The 15181-nt window shown below is 42.0% G+C and overlaps 1 protein-coding gene across 35 annotated transcripts in view; it reads right to left on the bottom strand.

Annotated features, from left to right (window-relative positions):
- The window catches only part of rims2a (regulating synaptic membrane exocytosis 2a), a 127189-nt gene that overhangs the window by 99757 nt on the left and 12251 nt on the right, over positions 1–15181 (bottom strand). For 34 of the 35 annotated variants that reach the window (XM_068569047.1, XM_068569079.1, XM_068569049.1 and 31 more), the window contains exons 3-4: positions 4060–4270; positions 3407–3418 (exon numbers count right to left, since the gene is read on the bottom strand). In XM_068569047.1, coding sequence (XP_068425148.1) covers positions 3407–3418; positions 4060–4270 — 223 coding nt within the window. Of the gene's footprint in view, positions 1–3406; positions 3419–4059; positions 4271–7714; positions 7808–8701; positions 8735–15181 lie in introns of all 35 variants that reach the window. The other variant, XM_068569076.1, reaches the window with a different exon arrangement.

Here is a 15181-nt window from a genome sequence, read left to right as displayed (position 1 = left end):
TCAACATTGCTAATACATTAGTTAGTTAGGATTAAGACATATTTAACACACAAGAATAACACATTCAGCTAACAACATATGGAAAGAAGAGATATGGTATCTTTAATGATGAGAATGATTTCGGTGGTGCTTTTAAAACTTGCATATCTATTCAATTCACTAAGATATGCTGTTTAAAACTGGACCCCACACAGTACTGTAACACTTCCCCTTCTGTTTTATAGCAAAAATGTGGAGGGGCCAAGAAGCACATGAAACGTCTTCAAGAGTTGCTCTCATCACAAAGGACTTACTCCTCAGGCCCTTTTGAAGTCACATCAGAGAAAATGGCAGAGAGCGCCACCGTTACAAGCAGGGATTCCTAGGACTTTGCAACACTGACACAGCGTTTATCAATATCAAAAGGCATTTTATATTTGTCACTCCCAAAACATCACCCTGTACTTTGTTCTTTGAACAACTATAGAAGCTTATCTACCTGGTTCAATCGGCGAGCAGTAATGATCAAGGCAGATATTCTGTCAGTGTGTCTTTTTTTATTGAGCTTGTTGTGATAAGGTGACTATCTAGATTCAGCAAAACGTTACGTTACTGCGCTGAGCTGCAAGTCTTCCGTTGGGTCAACACTTAAATTCCCTTACGAGCTGTTTAACTCTCAGTCCCTCTATATCACATTCCCGCGTGCCATAGCTCTACCTGCCCCAGACATAGACACTTGTAAATATTCAATGGCGTTTCGCAGAACAAGATCTCTCTCGCCACTGCTGTCACCATCTGTGAGAGAGGGAAAGAGTACACGGATGGAAAAAGGACAGATTTCACCGCTGCCACCTCTTTCACTGACATCCAAGATTTCCAACAAGCAAGGTTTACCAAAATGTGGCCCCCATTTTTCATGCCAGGTTAATCAAAGCTTGTGTCCTGCTGAGCATGACCACACACACCTGCTAAGCATGACACACACACACACACACACACACACACACACACACACACACACACACACACACACACACACACTCACACACACACACACAAATCCGCAATCAATATCGCAATAGCCCTGGTGGACCAACTCACAATTAATGTCTCGTACAGACTGGTCGCATAATGTGCAGCGAGTGTAAAACTACTTTCATCGCTCAGCAACCTACTTTATAACACTACAATCTAAGTTCTACACTTTGTCGGACTACACATTCATCTTAAATCTCAATGAAAAGACAATGAATTGCAAAATCATTGACAATACATAATAGCTTTAAACCAACACCCAGTCACCCAACATCAGGTCAATTGTGAACTGCTATCAGGTGTTCACTTGCTTCAACTCAATGACGTCTCCTCCTCACATCCTCTTAGTAACAATCTCCTGGTGAAACAACACTTTTAGTGAGATACCGATCCACTTTCGCGGGGACGCAGACTGCTACAAGAGGTCCTTCTTGCCAGCTTCATCTCCCTGTGCAACCACCCCCCTCTGTGTCAGGACAGGGAGGTCAGGAGAATTTAAGACTGATACAAACACTCAACATCTTTCAATTATCCGAACCATAGCTGTACTGAAACTTATTATATTTTGCATTTAATGTTGCACTGTGACCTTCTCAAAAAACATTATTAATAAGTATTGTATAGACAAACAATCTATCTATCTATCTATCTATCTATCTATCTATCTATCTATCTATCTATCTATCTATCTATCTATCTATAAGAACTGGAGGAAAATCTTTTCATCTGGTCTTAGCTAAAATACAACCCCTGCCTTCAATGGCCCATGCTGACCCTGTATATAATAATCAGAGACACTGTACTCAGTACCAGATAAGTAGAAAACTGTGTATAAGGAGAGGACTAGTGAACTAACCCACACCCAATCCCCTTCGCCATCTATCATGCTCATTTCCAAGCTGGACAACTGACGCTGTCATCTGAACTTCTGTATCATAAATGCTTACTCTGCTCCCATGCTGAAGACAAGTCAATGCATAAGCACTTTCTCTGTGTTTATACTTGAGTTCTGAAGGCATATCTGCAAAAGGAAATATGACAGTATTGTTAAGCACAAACAGTGGAGTGACTTCTCTGGACTGGGATCAAATGTTATTCCTGCATTATTCTTCAGGTGTTGCAGCTGTATCTCAGTACAGACAAGTATAGAGTGTCCTTACATTACATTAAGCAGCATTAACACCAGCATCCACGGTGTGTATGGAGAATTAACCTTGACTGCCGGGAGGCCAGGGCACCACCAGGTAAATAGCTGGCATTGCCTCAGTGGCACATTCCAGGGCTTCTCTGCCAATGCCCCGACTGCACATCGCTAGGCTGCTGCCACTGTTATTACTCAACACCATCTGTACAACAAGGTAACCAATCTCCCAGCTATTATCTACCAGCGAACAATGGCAGCCTGTTCAACTGGGGTCTTGGCGTCAGAGGGAGCAGCAGGTATAAAGGTCTCTTCCAGTGTTCATGCTAATCCGTTTGGTTGGATCGAACCTTGCTGGTGTGTATGAGCTTCCCTCCAGTGTGACTTATAGACCATATAGTTACTGTTTGGCAGTCAACAGCTTAACACTAGCAAGTTGGAGATAAGACAGCTATGGGAAATCTATGTCATACATGGATAAGGACAATGATATGACCCCTGAGAAGTGTTCATCTTTGTGTAGCTAACTAAACAAATACAACACAGATGCAGATAATCCCAGAGGGTATTCAATACTGCAATCAGTCATTCTAGCTTTTCCTTTCTGATCTATATTGTTCTTTGCATCACATGTAGGACTACATGTTAGCATTGAATTGTGATCGATTGGATCGGGTATGGGGTTTCATATTGATCAAAACCATTTCTACCAATAGTGTAGTTACAAAAACTATCTGACTCAACTGCTTGTTGGAGAACATATTATTACAAAGCAATATTTGTCAGGAATTGGAACAAAATTTGTTCTGTAGCTACATAATCACTTAAAAAGAAAGGTCTTATTTGAATGACAACATTATGCTTAAAGTGGTACTCCAGGCATTTAATTCATCACCTACAAAAGGTTCTGCGACTCACAAGAGACAGATTTTAAAAGAAAATTGGTGGTGCTTGTTTATTGGGTGATTTTTGTTTAAGCTTTATCCCTTTTAATTCCAATCCTAGCTGGCTTTTTACTTAACTTTGTATCTCTGTTTGAGAAGCACAATATCAAAACATGTTGTACCCTTTTATTCAATGAACTAGTGTTTATTTCAGCATAACATGGTTGACTCACAGACAGGACTATTCTGGTCATCGTTGGCTGCTGTATATGTGTAAATATATAAAAGTATACATATCACAGTATTTCATGAACAATGTGTGTGTGCAGGCACACTCCCAAGAAACGTAGAAAAAGGATTTGCTAACCACTTTGTCCTCCTGTTGCAATTCCATGAGAGCAGGAATGCAGCAGAAAGAGGGAGACAGAAGGGTGTGGGGGGCAGGAAAGAGAGAGAGAGAGAGATTGTGAGTGGCATTAGTAGGTCCTGGTAGTACTGTCACATACTCCAACAGCAAAGGATTGGATGGCATCGCATAAAAACACTCACGCTCATGATTCAAATTTAAGCAGTCTGATACTAAAAGCTTTGGCTTAGTCTGTGGGGAGGATTTTACAGATGTTAGTTTTACAAAAGCCGCCATAAGGTTCCTTTGTGGGAAGTGAAAAGGAGTAACACTTCCCTCCAGTGGTGAAATAGAACAACTGTAAATTACAGTAAATATGAATACGAAATATACAGCTGTTAACCAACACATGCGAGTGAATAGATTTAGTATAAAGGCATGCAGAGAGACGGTGCTGGAGTAGATGCTGATAATCTCAGAAACATTAGTAGCTAGTCGAGCTATTGCTGTTGGCTCACTTCCCAGATTACGATTTCACTGCAATGTTTCATAACCTTGGATTTCAAATAGAAGTGTAGGGAGGAATTTGCCCAAGGGTGGGACATCTGCATGTGTGTGCCTGTGTGTGTGTGTCCTTATAAATGGATAATACCGAGCTTGCGAGCCAGTGTTACCTTATTTGACCGCAGAGACACTCGTCCTCCGCACCGAGCACAGAATTTCGTTTGGCAATATGAACAGAGGTGGCCACAGCCATCGGCAAACTTGGTTTTGTGGCATATCCCGCAGGTTGGGGCTTCGCTCTTCAGGTCCTGGGTCGGCTTGGTCTCCTCCCCCATCTTCTTAACCTGGTCCTTGTACGATTCAAACTGCTGGTGCAACTTCCTGCAGGCAAATAGGAAGGACAGAGGTTAGGAAAAGGGCGATGCAGTTTGGTGACCTAGAAGACGAGAAGCGCTGCGTTTGATTCATTTATGTATTCAATGCATATATGTAGTATAAAATGAGAGCCAATGCAACATCAGTTTTAGTCTAAGTTACTAAAAGCCTGTCAAGGGACTGTCCTTTTAAATAGACATTTATCAGCATAACATTGACCTATTTTCCTTTTTACTTCAAATGTGTTTGTGAAACAACTCCACACAAACTCATATGATGTATGCATTGTGTGTGGCATATAGAATAAATAAATAATCATGCCCCTGTTATCGTCTAACTGGCAGACACATGCAGATGTTTATGGCATAGTTAGATCATGCGCACCAGTAGTCTCCGTTACGTCCTGTTTTTAAATTCACACTCACCCAAAGGCCTCGTACTATGAGCAGACTAACTGATACAATTGCAGACGTGTGCAGTGAGTGAGATTTTGACAAGCAGTCACATGACCTCAGAAGCTTCAAAGCTGAGCTCCTCTTCGATACCACATCGCTACCAAAAACAACGGGGGAGGGATATCTAATTTGCTTTGCAAGTTTAAGAACATCACTTAATTCCACTTTCTCAGGTTCCCCTGCGTTTAATGAATCATTTGCACCTGTGTTTCTATATTGGGACAGTCGTAAGGTGAGACAAAGAACCACCTACTGCCATCCTGTTGGATAATGATATTACCAATTCACACTCTCATTGCCATTGTTTCTCTGTATTATTTCTCATAGGACATCATTTGTGTCACACGCAGTCAAGCCCACCATCCATAAAGCATTTGTCAGGGCAAAGTCTATTGTGTTACTGTGTGTGTCCTATAGATGGCCTCCTTCTGATACATTACACCTGATCTCATACAGTAGATCCTTAACTCCTAACAAGTCCTACCTAAGAGCCTACTGAAAAAAAAAACCTGCATGACTCTTCGCATGCATTTTGTATGACACATGTCAATTGAGCGTCTCCTTGGAAACTAAACACTGGGCTGACTTCATAATATGGCGATTAGAATTGGTTTCGCCCCACATATCCCCTGCAACATTCATTAGCACTTGTGAATTATTGAGCGACGCTATCCTTTTACCACATACAGCTCTGCGTTTGAGATAAACGTGCTTCCTTTGCCCACAACCTTTTCGGGCCCAAACGCAATGCCCACACAGCACCTGAGGACTATCTGTGTCTCTGTGTGCCATCTAAACATTAGATGGAATGCCACTGGCATGCCTCCCTGTTGTACCCACTGAGGGATTAAAGGGCTAATTGTGTCACAGCCTTTGTGTGTTTACCAAGCAGAGATTAGTATGTTGCCTTGTTTAACAGATCCCACCAAATCTAATTTACTGACAGAGGGCCTGATTACAGAGTGATGAAGACTGTGATACAACGGGTAGAGCCACTGTCTCAGAGAATCAAGGGAATAAAACGACAAACAATCGTGTTTTATTCCCACTTAATCTCCGTTTACACTTAAATGTTTACAGAGACATGAGCTTTATCCTGGCCAATACAAGGACAAATGCTCTCTGCTCTATAGATAGGTCTAAGGCCACTGAGAAGCGCAGTTGAAGATAACCAATGATTACCTCTCCCAATTCTCTGTATCAGGTCACTTCTTCCAACATTCACTCACTTCTTGGGGGGCTAAATAGGCTAAATGTTTTACAAATTTGACTGCAGTCTGTATTAAATAATATGTTGATTTTAAACTGCACACTGAGATAGATATCAAGGCGCAAATAAAATGAACGGTTTAAGTGGAGAGTAAATACATTACACATAGCAGTGAGTTTTGAATGAGAAATTTAAGTGGCAGCAGGCAGCTGGTACACAGTGCCCATGCCAGAGGGGTTTGCTTATTCGGTCAAACACGGTCAAATGTAGGTGACACTGCTGACGAGTAATCATACGCTGCTCATTGTCCCATCTCATGCTAGCGTATCGGAGCTCTCTTACCTCTGGGCCGCACCAGAGCGGCTACACACAGCCAGTAATCTGAGCCTCTCTCTTTTGGACATATGACAGACCCGACAGCGAGGGTGAACTACGAGCCTCTCCGCAAGCTCCTTTTTTATACCACTGTTTACACATTTAGCTAACGCTAGCAGACGAAGAACAACATTACCATTTATTAATGGTTAAGTTTCTGGACGTTTGACAAATTTAAGTCCAATATTTATTATTCTTCCTGCTCTGGCTTGGTGTATACAAACAAAGAAAATATATATTACTTGATCTGTCTTTAGCTTGGTAGCTGCTGTCCTGACCAACTAGCTTTGTGCTGCCTTTTAGGAACAGAGTACTTATTTTATGTTGTAGTGTTAGCTAGCTAATTATTAGTGTATTTGTTAAAAACTGTTTCCTGCTGCTGTTGGAAATGAGGTTGAAGCCAGCATTGTAGCTGAACGTATAAGTAGCTAGCCTTATCCTACATTACTTTTCACGCCTGAAAAACAAAATAAGCTAAACGAGGCTAAAGGCGCAATAGTGACGCATAGTACAAGACAATTTCACATTGTCATAAAAAAAAAGGAAACATTAATTTCTAGCTTATGAATTTTTGGTTAAATTAAAACTTACTTTATGTGTCATTTCAGCATTTGTCTTCTAAGAGCTACTATGTCCTTTAAATCCTCTTTGAGTTCCTTTGATGCGCTTTTTTCACAGAAAACATCTTGACTTATTCAAGCAGGAAAAGCACAGGTGTAATTAATCAAATTAATGAGTAAATTCCACCTCCAAAGCCCTGATATTGGCAATGCTGTCTCATGTGATGTGATGGCTGCAGGGACTTATTGGAACAGAACCCCCATCGGCATAATGCAATTTAAGTTACAATTTACTGCACTAATGTGTCCTGATAAAATAAACTCTTGGCTGGTTACAAAATCCTTATTTCATATTTTTTCAGCCAATTACTCCCTGACCAGTGAAGAGCATTTTAATCATGTCATTTTGTAAGCATGTTATACACAGTGCTGTGCCATCAATGTCTGATTTAATATAGAATATGTACAATTCAAGTTTATGAACTTACACTTATATTTTATTGAATATTTATTTATTTACTTTTTAAAAGGATTTTTTAATGGATGCTTATTTTAAATATATTCATTTAAAAAATCTTGCGTAGCCCATTGAGTGCTACGCATAACATAAATAATATCAGGGCCAAGTAATACATAAACATATATGTATATGATACCTGTGTTTCTTCTTGAATTTAGTATATTTGTACTGGTTCCACCTCACGCAGCATTACATTTAATGTCATGTATAAATAATAATATGGAGTACCGAGGAATAGTATGACATTGTTGAATATCCACTATAGGGTCAAACATACTGTGTGTTTGTGCCTGCTGGGAGATCAGAAAAGGGGTTTGTACTATTACTTACGCATCTTGCTCTGGCTCCTTGTCATTTTGGGACTTTTGCTGGGGCTGAAGGACGTTATTTACCAGCTCAGTGATCCCACTAAAGGGAAACCACCTGTTCAAATAAGCAAAGTGTGACTGGAACATCGCAATGAGTCATCATAGGAGAAAACAATCTGTCCTGAAAATGTTTGTTTTTTTAAGGAAGCAGGTCAGATTCTAAGAAGTGAACAGTAGCGGGGACATTCACTACAACCAGCGCAGAGAGAGGAGGAGGTCGGGACACGGGCAGGAGCGGCGATTTGTGGAACATTGACAACCAGACAGTGTCAGAAATACAGAGAGAAAAATAGAAGAAGGTCAGAAAGAGGATACAGACAAACTTACAGTAGAGGGAAGGAGAGAAGAAGCAGGAAAGCTCTTCAGCCAATGGAAATGAGAGCTGCATCAAACGCTCAGCTGAGGGTAACAGGAGTGTCATTTATTCCAGCCTGGTGGTGCAGCAGGGGTCAGGTTATCAGACTGGTTTGCCCTGCAGGTGGATTTCGTCAAAATGCAGCTACAGTACAGCGGAGCAGGGCATGTGCATCTAGTACACATTTGTGATTTAATTACGTGGCTGCACAAGCCAATCAGAATGCAGATATGAGACACCGGGTGAGAATGGGCAGCCAGTTGGAGACCAGGGTCAAGGGGAAGGGTTCTGGGAGAGGGTGGGCCTGGCTATATCAAAGCTGGTCGAGAGGAAAAGCCGCCATCACTGATGTCACAGAAGTCGCCCGTTTGGTTCCCAGCACAGAATTCAACCGCCTGGTCGATGCAAATCATTCAAAGCTTGCAAAAACAAAATGCCACGGTGCAAATCATTGAGCTGCCTTCCATGACATCAGCGACATCTCTATCGTTTTCCTCCCAGACGAAGAGGAGAAAGCCACATGAAGCACACAGCACCCACTGACAGGAAGAAGTGTCAAAGCCTAGAGCACTCTGGGTAATGCAGTTCACTTACTGTGCTGGCTGAGGCTTTGGTTCTTCTTTGATCCTAAAACATAAAAAAAAAAGAAAAGAAAAAAAGAAAAAAAGGTGTGCACAGCTCAGTGCATACAGAACACAAAGAGATGAGGAAAACAATCGAAAGGACATAAAATATCGACACAACTGATAGCACTGGAGATGCGTATGACAAATAATACTATAAAATGAATAATATTCAAGATATTATAGATGATGCTTTGATGGAAATGACAATGCAGTGATGACAATGGTAATGAATTGAACAACATGGAGGGGTGGGGGGGACTTTCAGAATGACTTTAAAGATGATGTAAAGTAAGTAAGGATTTTGAACCAACTTCAACTTAAAATGACTGCTTCATGTGAGTAACATCCTCTTTCATACTGAATGTGCTAGCATGAACAAACGTTGCTTTTTATGGCACTTTGGTTCTTTACAACGAGAGGGTGGATCCAAAGTGCATAGACACCACTACCAGAGGAATTCATTATTAATAGTGGCCCCATCACCATGGGCCAACCATTTCCAGAAATATAGCCAGGCATCTGCACAAGTTCAGAGTAAGCACAGCAGACGTCTGAGCACTGCCTTTAAATTGCAAGCTTTGGTGAGGAAGGAAGCAGTAGCTCATACTGAGTGAAGTTTAATTAAGTAGAGTAACACAATGCTTGATTCGAGTCCTTTTGACTGATGGTAGGGCTAGGAAATATATCAAGATTATATTGATATTATGATATGAGAATCTCCGATTTTGGATATCATAATACGGCCTCAGTGTAGTTTCCTGGTTTTAAAGGCTGATTCCAGTAAAGTGGTGATATTTTAGGAGGGGGATTATCGTTTTCCTTTACTTGCTTTTATTTCCATATAACTGATGATTATTTATAAGAAATGTCATTGTGTAATAAACTTTGTGACAATATCTATCTCAAGAAAATTGGTCAAAAACATTGTGATATTTGATTTTGTCCATGTCGCCCAACCCAAACTAATAGCGAGGTCGTTAAACATCAAACATCAACTTTTTTGATTTGAATTATCTGTTTCCCTGAATTGCACAAAGACAAATTGTCTCACTTTTAGACTTTTGTGGTGCTCTAAGTATTGAAAGATTACATTTAAATATTTTAAAAGCCACAATCTGCAGTCGCGACAATTTTCACTAGAACTACTAAGAAAAGGTTCAGGGAACGGTTTCTGTTCGACACGCAAAGTTCAGGTCACCCAATTGTGTTGGACTACAACCGAGGTGGATGTCCAAAAACCTGTGTGGATAAAAACTCAACACAACAGACTAAATGAAAACCAAACCGCCAGAAAATTGCAAATTGCTGTGACAATGTCTTACAAAATCTATACAGTAGACTTTCCCTCTCAGGACCACATTGTCTCAAAAAAACAAGAGCAGGAGTTACTAGAGTGTTACAGCCGTCATTAAACATGCAAAGTCTTTACACACACAAACATTACACATTCCACATGTGGAAGAGTTTAAGAAGCTGTAATAGGTGTAGCCAGACTAATTAAGACAGCACGAGCAGCACTCAAACACACACACACACACACACACACACACACACACCCAGCAAACACCACATATCTATGTGCAAACCCTTTAACACTGAAGCCGCCAGTTCAGCCTCTCGCTCTCTCTCCTGGTTTAAGAGCAGTTGTCACAAGCAGAACAGAGACAGCTGAGATTCACACGTCAGAACTTAACACACACCTCATCACAAGCTTACAAAAGGCACAGTCCCCTTCATATAGCTGAGGGAAATTAAATGTGTTAGTTGATCTGTTTTTCTGATCGCGGCACACCAACGTTTAACTCTCTGGCCTGATACTGAAGATTAACATTGGCCAATTTATACCAGTATCAGTGTTCTTATGAAACTAGGTCCAGCTTACAGATATTTCAATTAAAATTACATAAAACATGAAGAAGACATAAATTAAACTAAGAGTATTCACGTTTTTTTTTTCCTCCAGACATTTGTTGCTGGAACTAAAAAGCCTCTGAAATAGCTTTCACACCATGAACCAAATCTATCGCCCAATGAATAAAAGGTCTACGAGTAGAAATACTGGACCCCAGTGTGTACACATATGCCATCAAACTCCTCAAGGCTCAGAACTATCGCCTCACAGCAGTCTAGGTTAGCTAGAGGTGGAGAGAGAAACCTGTCTGTCTGATCTGCGTCAGACGGGTGAGAGAACACACAAGAGAAGACAGAGTCCTGTGTACCCATCAGTCTCGCCGCTCTGTTTTCCCATGAGCCAGTCCATATTTATCCTCTCGCTGTGTTCTCCCGATGACCTGCAGCGCCGTTCTGTATTGATCCCATCAGCTCCGTCTCTGTGGTCGCATTACAAGCCTCATATTTATCTGATCCAGCTTGCTGCCTGCCTGCCTGGACAGCTGCCGGACAAAATGTGTGTGTGTGTGTGTGTGTGTGTGTGTGTGTGTGTGTGTGTGTGTGTGTGTGTGTGTGTGTGTGTGTGTGTGTGAGAGCACTGTACTCATACGTGTGCATGTGGGAGTGTGAGCGGAGCGTATTGTTTGACATAGGGCAGTAAAATTAGTGAGTGTAAAATGTCACAAGTGACGTCCTCAGTATCCCAGCTGCTGAGTCTCTGTTTTCCATCCCTCCATAACCTGCACTCTGCTTCACATGGTACTCCAAAAGGTACACAAAATAAGAAAAACACCCTGATACAGGGTTAGCAAAAGGGTTTGTGTCGAGCATCTTTGCGTCTCACTAAAAGATTCAGAATCTCTCTTTTCTCAGTCTCATTGTGTGGCAGTTGTGATTCTTTGTAAGCCACATGCTGCTGTTATTTTTAGCCTCTTGTTGTTCTTATTTTGTCCTGTGTTTGGGTTTCCACCTTCTCCGCTTCACTGGTCTGTGCATGGAGGAGCACGCTGCTCTGAACATGACTGGTGCTACACTGCTCTCTAGTGGACAGATGTGCTGCTTAAAAACTTCCAAGAACTAGATTCCTGGAGTTCTATGAGGAAATATGTGAGGAGTTTTGTTTAAGTGTGTGTGTGTGTGTGTGTGTGTGTGTGTGTGTGTGTGTGTGTTGTCAATGTGAATATAATTTGTTTGTTTCTAATATCTAATAGACAAAGGGACAATTCAAGAGAGAAAGTAGTGTGCATACTATTTGATAAGAAAAAACAAGTTGGTAGCAGATTAATGAAAAGAAATCTTTATCTAATTGGACATAAACTGACATGAAAATGTTTTTTAATGTCAGAGTCTGACGTTTGTCTTCGCCTCGTCTTTCAATGTATTATTATAGATATCAGATAACAGAAACTGAAACTATAAGCAGTTTGTGAAAGTGTTCCACATGGGTCCATGTCTGCTACTCTGTCGTTTGGGATTTCTTTCAAACTCGGATGGGAGAAAGGGATCCCTATAGGAGAACTGGATCGAGGCGGCGCCTTCTGTACAGACAGCAGGACAATTACACCGGTGGACTGTCACGAGGACCTGCACATTTTAGTAAGATCCCACAGATTGAATTAATCTGAGCCCTCTGAAGACATCCCTGCTAATAAGCGGAGGGGATGGAGGAAGAAAAGGAGAGGAGAAGATGCTTAGCACATTACCTGTTCTGTCTCTCTCTCTCTCTCTCTCTCTCTCTCTCTCTCTCTCTCTCTCTCTCTCTCTCTCTCTCTCTCTCTCTCTCTCGTTCCCTGCTACTCCTATGCCACAGTTGTGTTCAGACAAAATGCATTGGCTGCACCACCAGCCCTGAAACCTTACATTGCGACACGCCCAGAGCGAAGGTCGGCCACACTCACTATAGCTGCTGACGAGCGGCAGACGCACACATGACGCTTGAACAAAAAGTAAAGGCCCGGAAGAGATGACGCAGTCAGTCGTTCAGTCCAAACACGAATATGGAAAATGGACCCATACTTGAATAGTGCTTTTCTAGTCTTCCGACCACTCAAAGCACTTTAACACTACATGACATCATTCATCCATTCACACACTGATGGGAGGAGCTACCATGCTTGGTGCCACATCAATAATATCAACACACCGTAGGCACAGCTACGAGAGCAATTTAGGGTTAAGTGTCGTGCTCAAGGACACATAGACATGGGGGCTCGAACCGCCGATCCTCTGATTGAAGGACGACCCTGCTCACCACTGAGCTCACCTATTGTCCAAAGATTTTTTTTACCACCCCTTTTAGTTCAGTCTTGCAGCTCTCATCAATGTCTTTCCAGCAGCAGTGTAAGCAGCTGTTTTCAACAACAACAACAAAAGTTGTAAAAGAGACAAGTGATAGCTAATGTCCATTGTCGTGTCCACATTGCCTTGACAGCGTGGTCAAAGTGACCAAAAACTCTCTCTCTCTGCGTGAGAGTAACACTGATGACAATTTACTACCGTCAACAAAATCAATGTTCCAAAACGTGCTGGTCTGCCTCTGTGTAAAGGTTTATCTGTTGGGACTATTTTCAGTGAAAGTGAATGCACTTTCGTCACTTTGCCAGCTGCACTCTGACATCTACTTCTGTTTCTTTTTGTCACGAATAGCAGACAGTATTATCTGTCACACTGTTCTGAGCTCCCACACATGCCACCCGAAGCGTAATTACTTTCCAATTACACCACCTCCCCATACCCAGCCCGGCCAGTCTCTCTCTCTCTCTCTCTCTCTCTCTCTCTCTCTCTCTCTCTAATCCCTTCTTTGAGCAAACTGCAGCTCAGGACCTTTGTATTTCACTCAGAGAAGCTGGCCAGATGTTGATGGGAGAAGCGATGAACAGTAGGGGTGTGTGCAGAGGTGGGATCTCAGGCGGTGACAAAGCTGGCCCCTCCGAGTCCACCACAGACCAGAGTGATAATCACATCATAAGGGAGTGATCTGGCTCTCCAAAGTACATACATCGTTAACACAGCACCGACCAGTCAGTGCTGCCAGGAGATAAAGGTAATGTCTGCCTGAAATCACTCGGAGGCAAGTGATCACTGGCTCTGGAGGCGCTCCAAAATTCGGTTCTGATACAGAGTGTTTATCGGTGCAGTACAGAATAGTGTTTTTGATGCATCTAGTTTGATGACGCATTATATGGAAGGTTTCATTTTGAATTGATCCATGCAATGAAGTCGTGATTAAATGCCACAATTTCTGAAAACAATCTATCTAGTTCAGTGACTTGATCAATATTGATCTGGTATCTCTATGATTCACTATATGTGTAATGCCTAACTTTTTTAAATAGAAAAATAAAATAACCTTTCTCATTTTAGTTGAATGAAAATGTTATGAAAATGCCTTCATATGCATGTTATTTCACATTACCATGGCCTTTTTTCATAAAATCACAATAAAAATGTACAATTTGTGTAATATCTGCAAATCTGCATGTCACAATTTCAACTTATACATATCAACAGCATTTGCTTTGATTGAGGGGAAAGCTATAGAACCATGAGGAATCCACTAACTTGTAGTGCCACTGTCACACTTCCACACCATGTTTTTATTTGACAGTACTTGGTAATCATCACTCCATTTGGACATTGTTGGTACTTATGGCAGACCAAACCCAAACCAAAGGACACTAATGTGTGTGAATTAGTCCCACTCCCTCCAAAATAGAAAAACAACTAAAAATACCTTGAATAATGTGTCCGCCCAGCCACAAAAGGAGAAACTAACATGCACCGTGTCAGCATTATCCCTGCAGGTTGCACACCACCTCTACTGTACATTCCACTGGGGGAAAAAGGCCAAGAAAAAGGAAAAAAAGAAAAGCAGTGTGCACTAAAAATAGCAGCTCATTCAAAGACAGTCGATTAGGGCTAGAGACACCTGTTCATTCTACCTCTCTCAACAAATGCCAGAAGACGTGCCGCTTAACACTTTCTCTGCACCCCAACGAGGATTAGGGGGCAGAGGATAGAGTGCTGATAACTTCCTCTGGCACGGGGCGCTGGCACGGCGCGATAGGGCAGGATGGGACTGGGGAGGGGGGACAAGCTCCTCGGCGTGCGGGGTGCGGTGTTGGCCAGCTACCACAGCTGGGGCCTTAGAAAGCACAGATAGGATTGAATCCGCAGGAAGGGGGGCACACTCATCAGAATGGGCAATCTAACAGGCAGACCTTCCCGACCAAGGACTAATATTCTGATTGTCAAACAAGAGTTGGCAACAGCAGATTTTTTTTTTTGGAGTGGCTAATCTGCTGCCAAATATAACTAAAAAAATCCATCTGTTTCCTTAGATTACCTGCCAGGATTCAATTGCGCTGCTCCATATCTCTCTCCTGTCCTAAGAGATTTCCAAGTGGCAACGAGTCAGCTAATCACCCGGCCACACACATGCACGCACGCGCACGTACACACACACACACACACACACACACACACACACACACACACACACACACACACACTTATTCACAAGTGTATTTCCATGCCACGCTCACAGGAAACATACAAT

This window comes from Clinocottus analis, unplaced genomic scaffold (genome assembly GCF_023055335.1).
Source record: "Clinocottus analis isolate CAN_PGR_092001 unplaced genomic scaffold, fCliAna1.0.p SCAF_9, whole genome shotgun sequence".
In the NCBI taxonomy this organism is placed as follows: domain Eukaryota; kingdom Metazoa; phylum Chordata; class Actinopteri; order Perciformes; family Cottidae; genus Clinocottus; species Clinocottus analis.
Note: the sequence above shows the minus strand (reverse complement) of the source record. Positions and strands in the feature narration are given on the sequence as shown.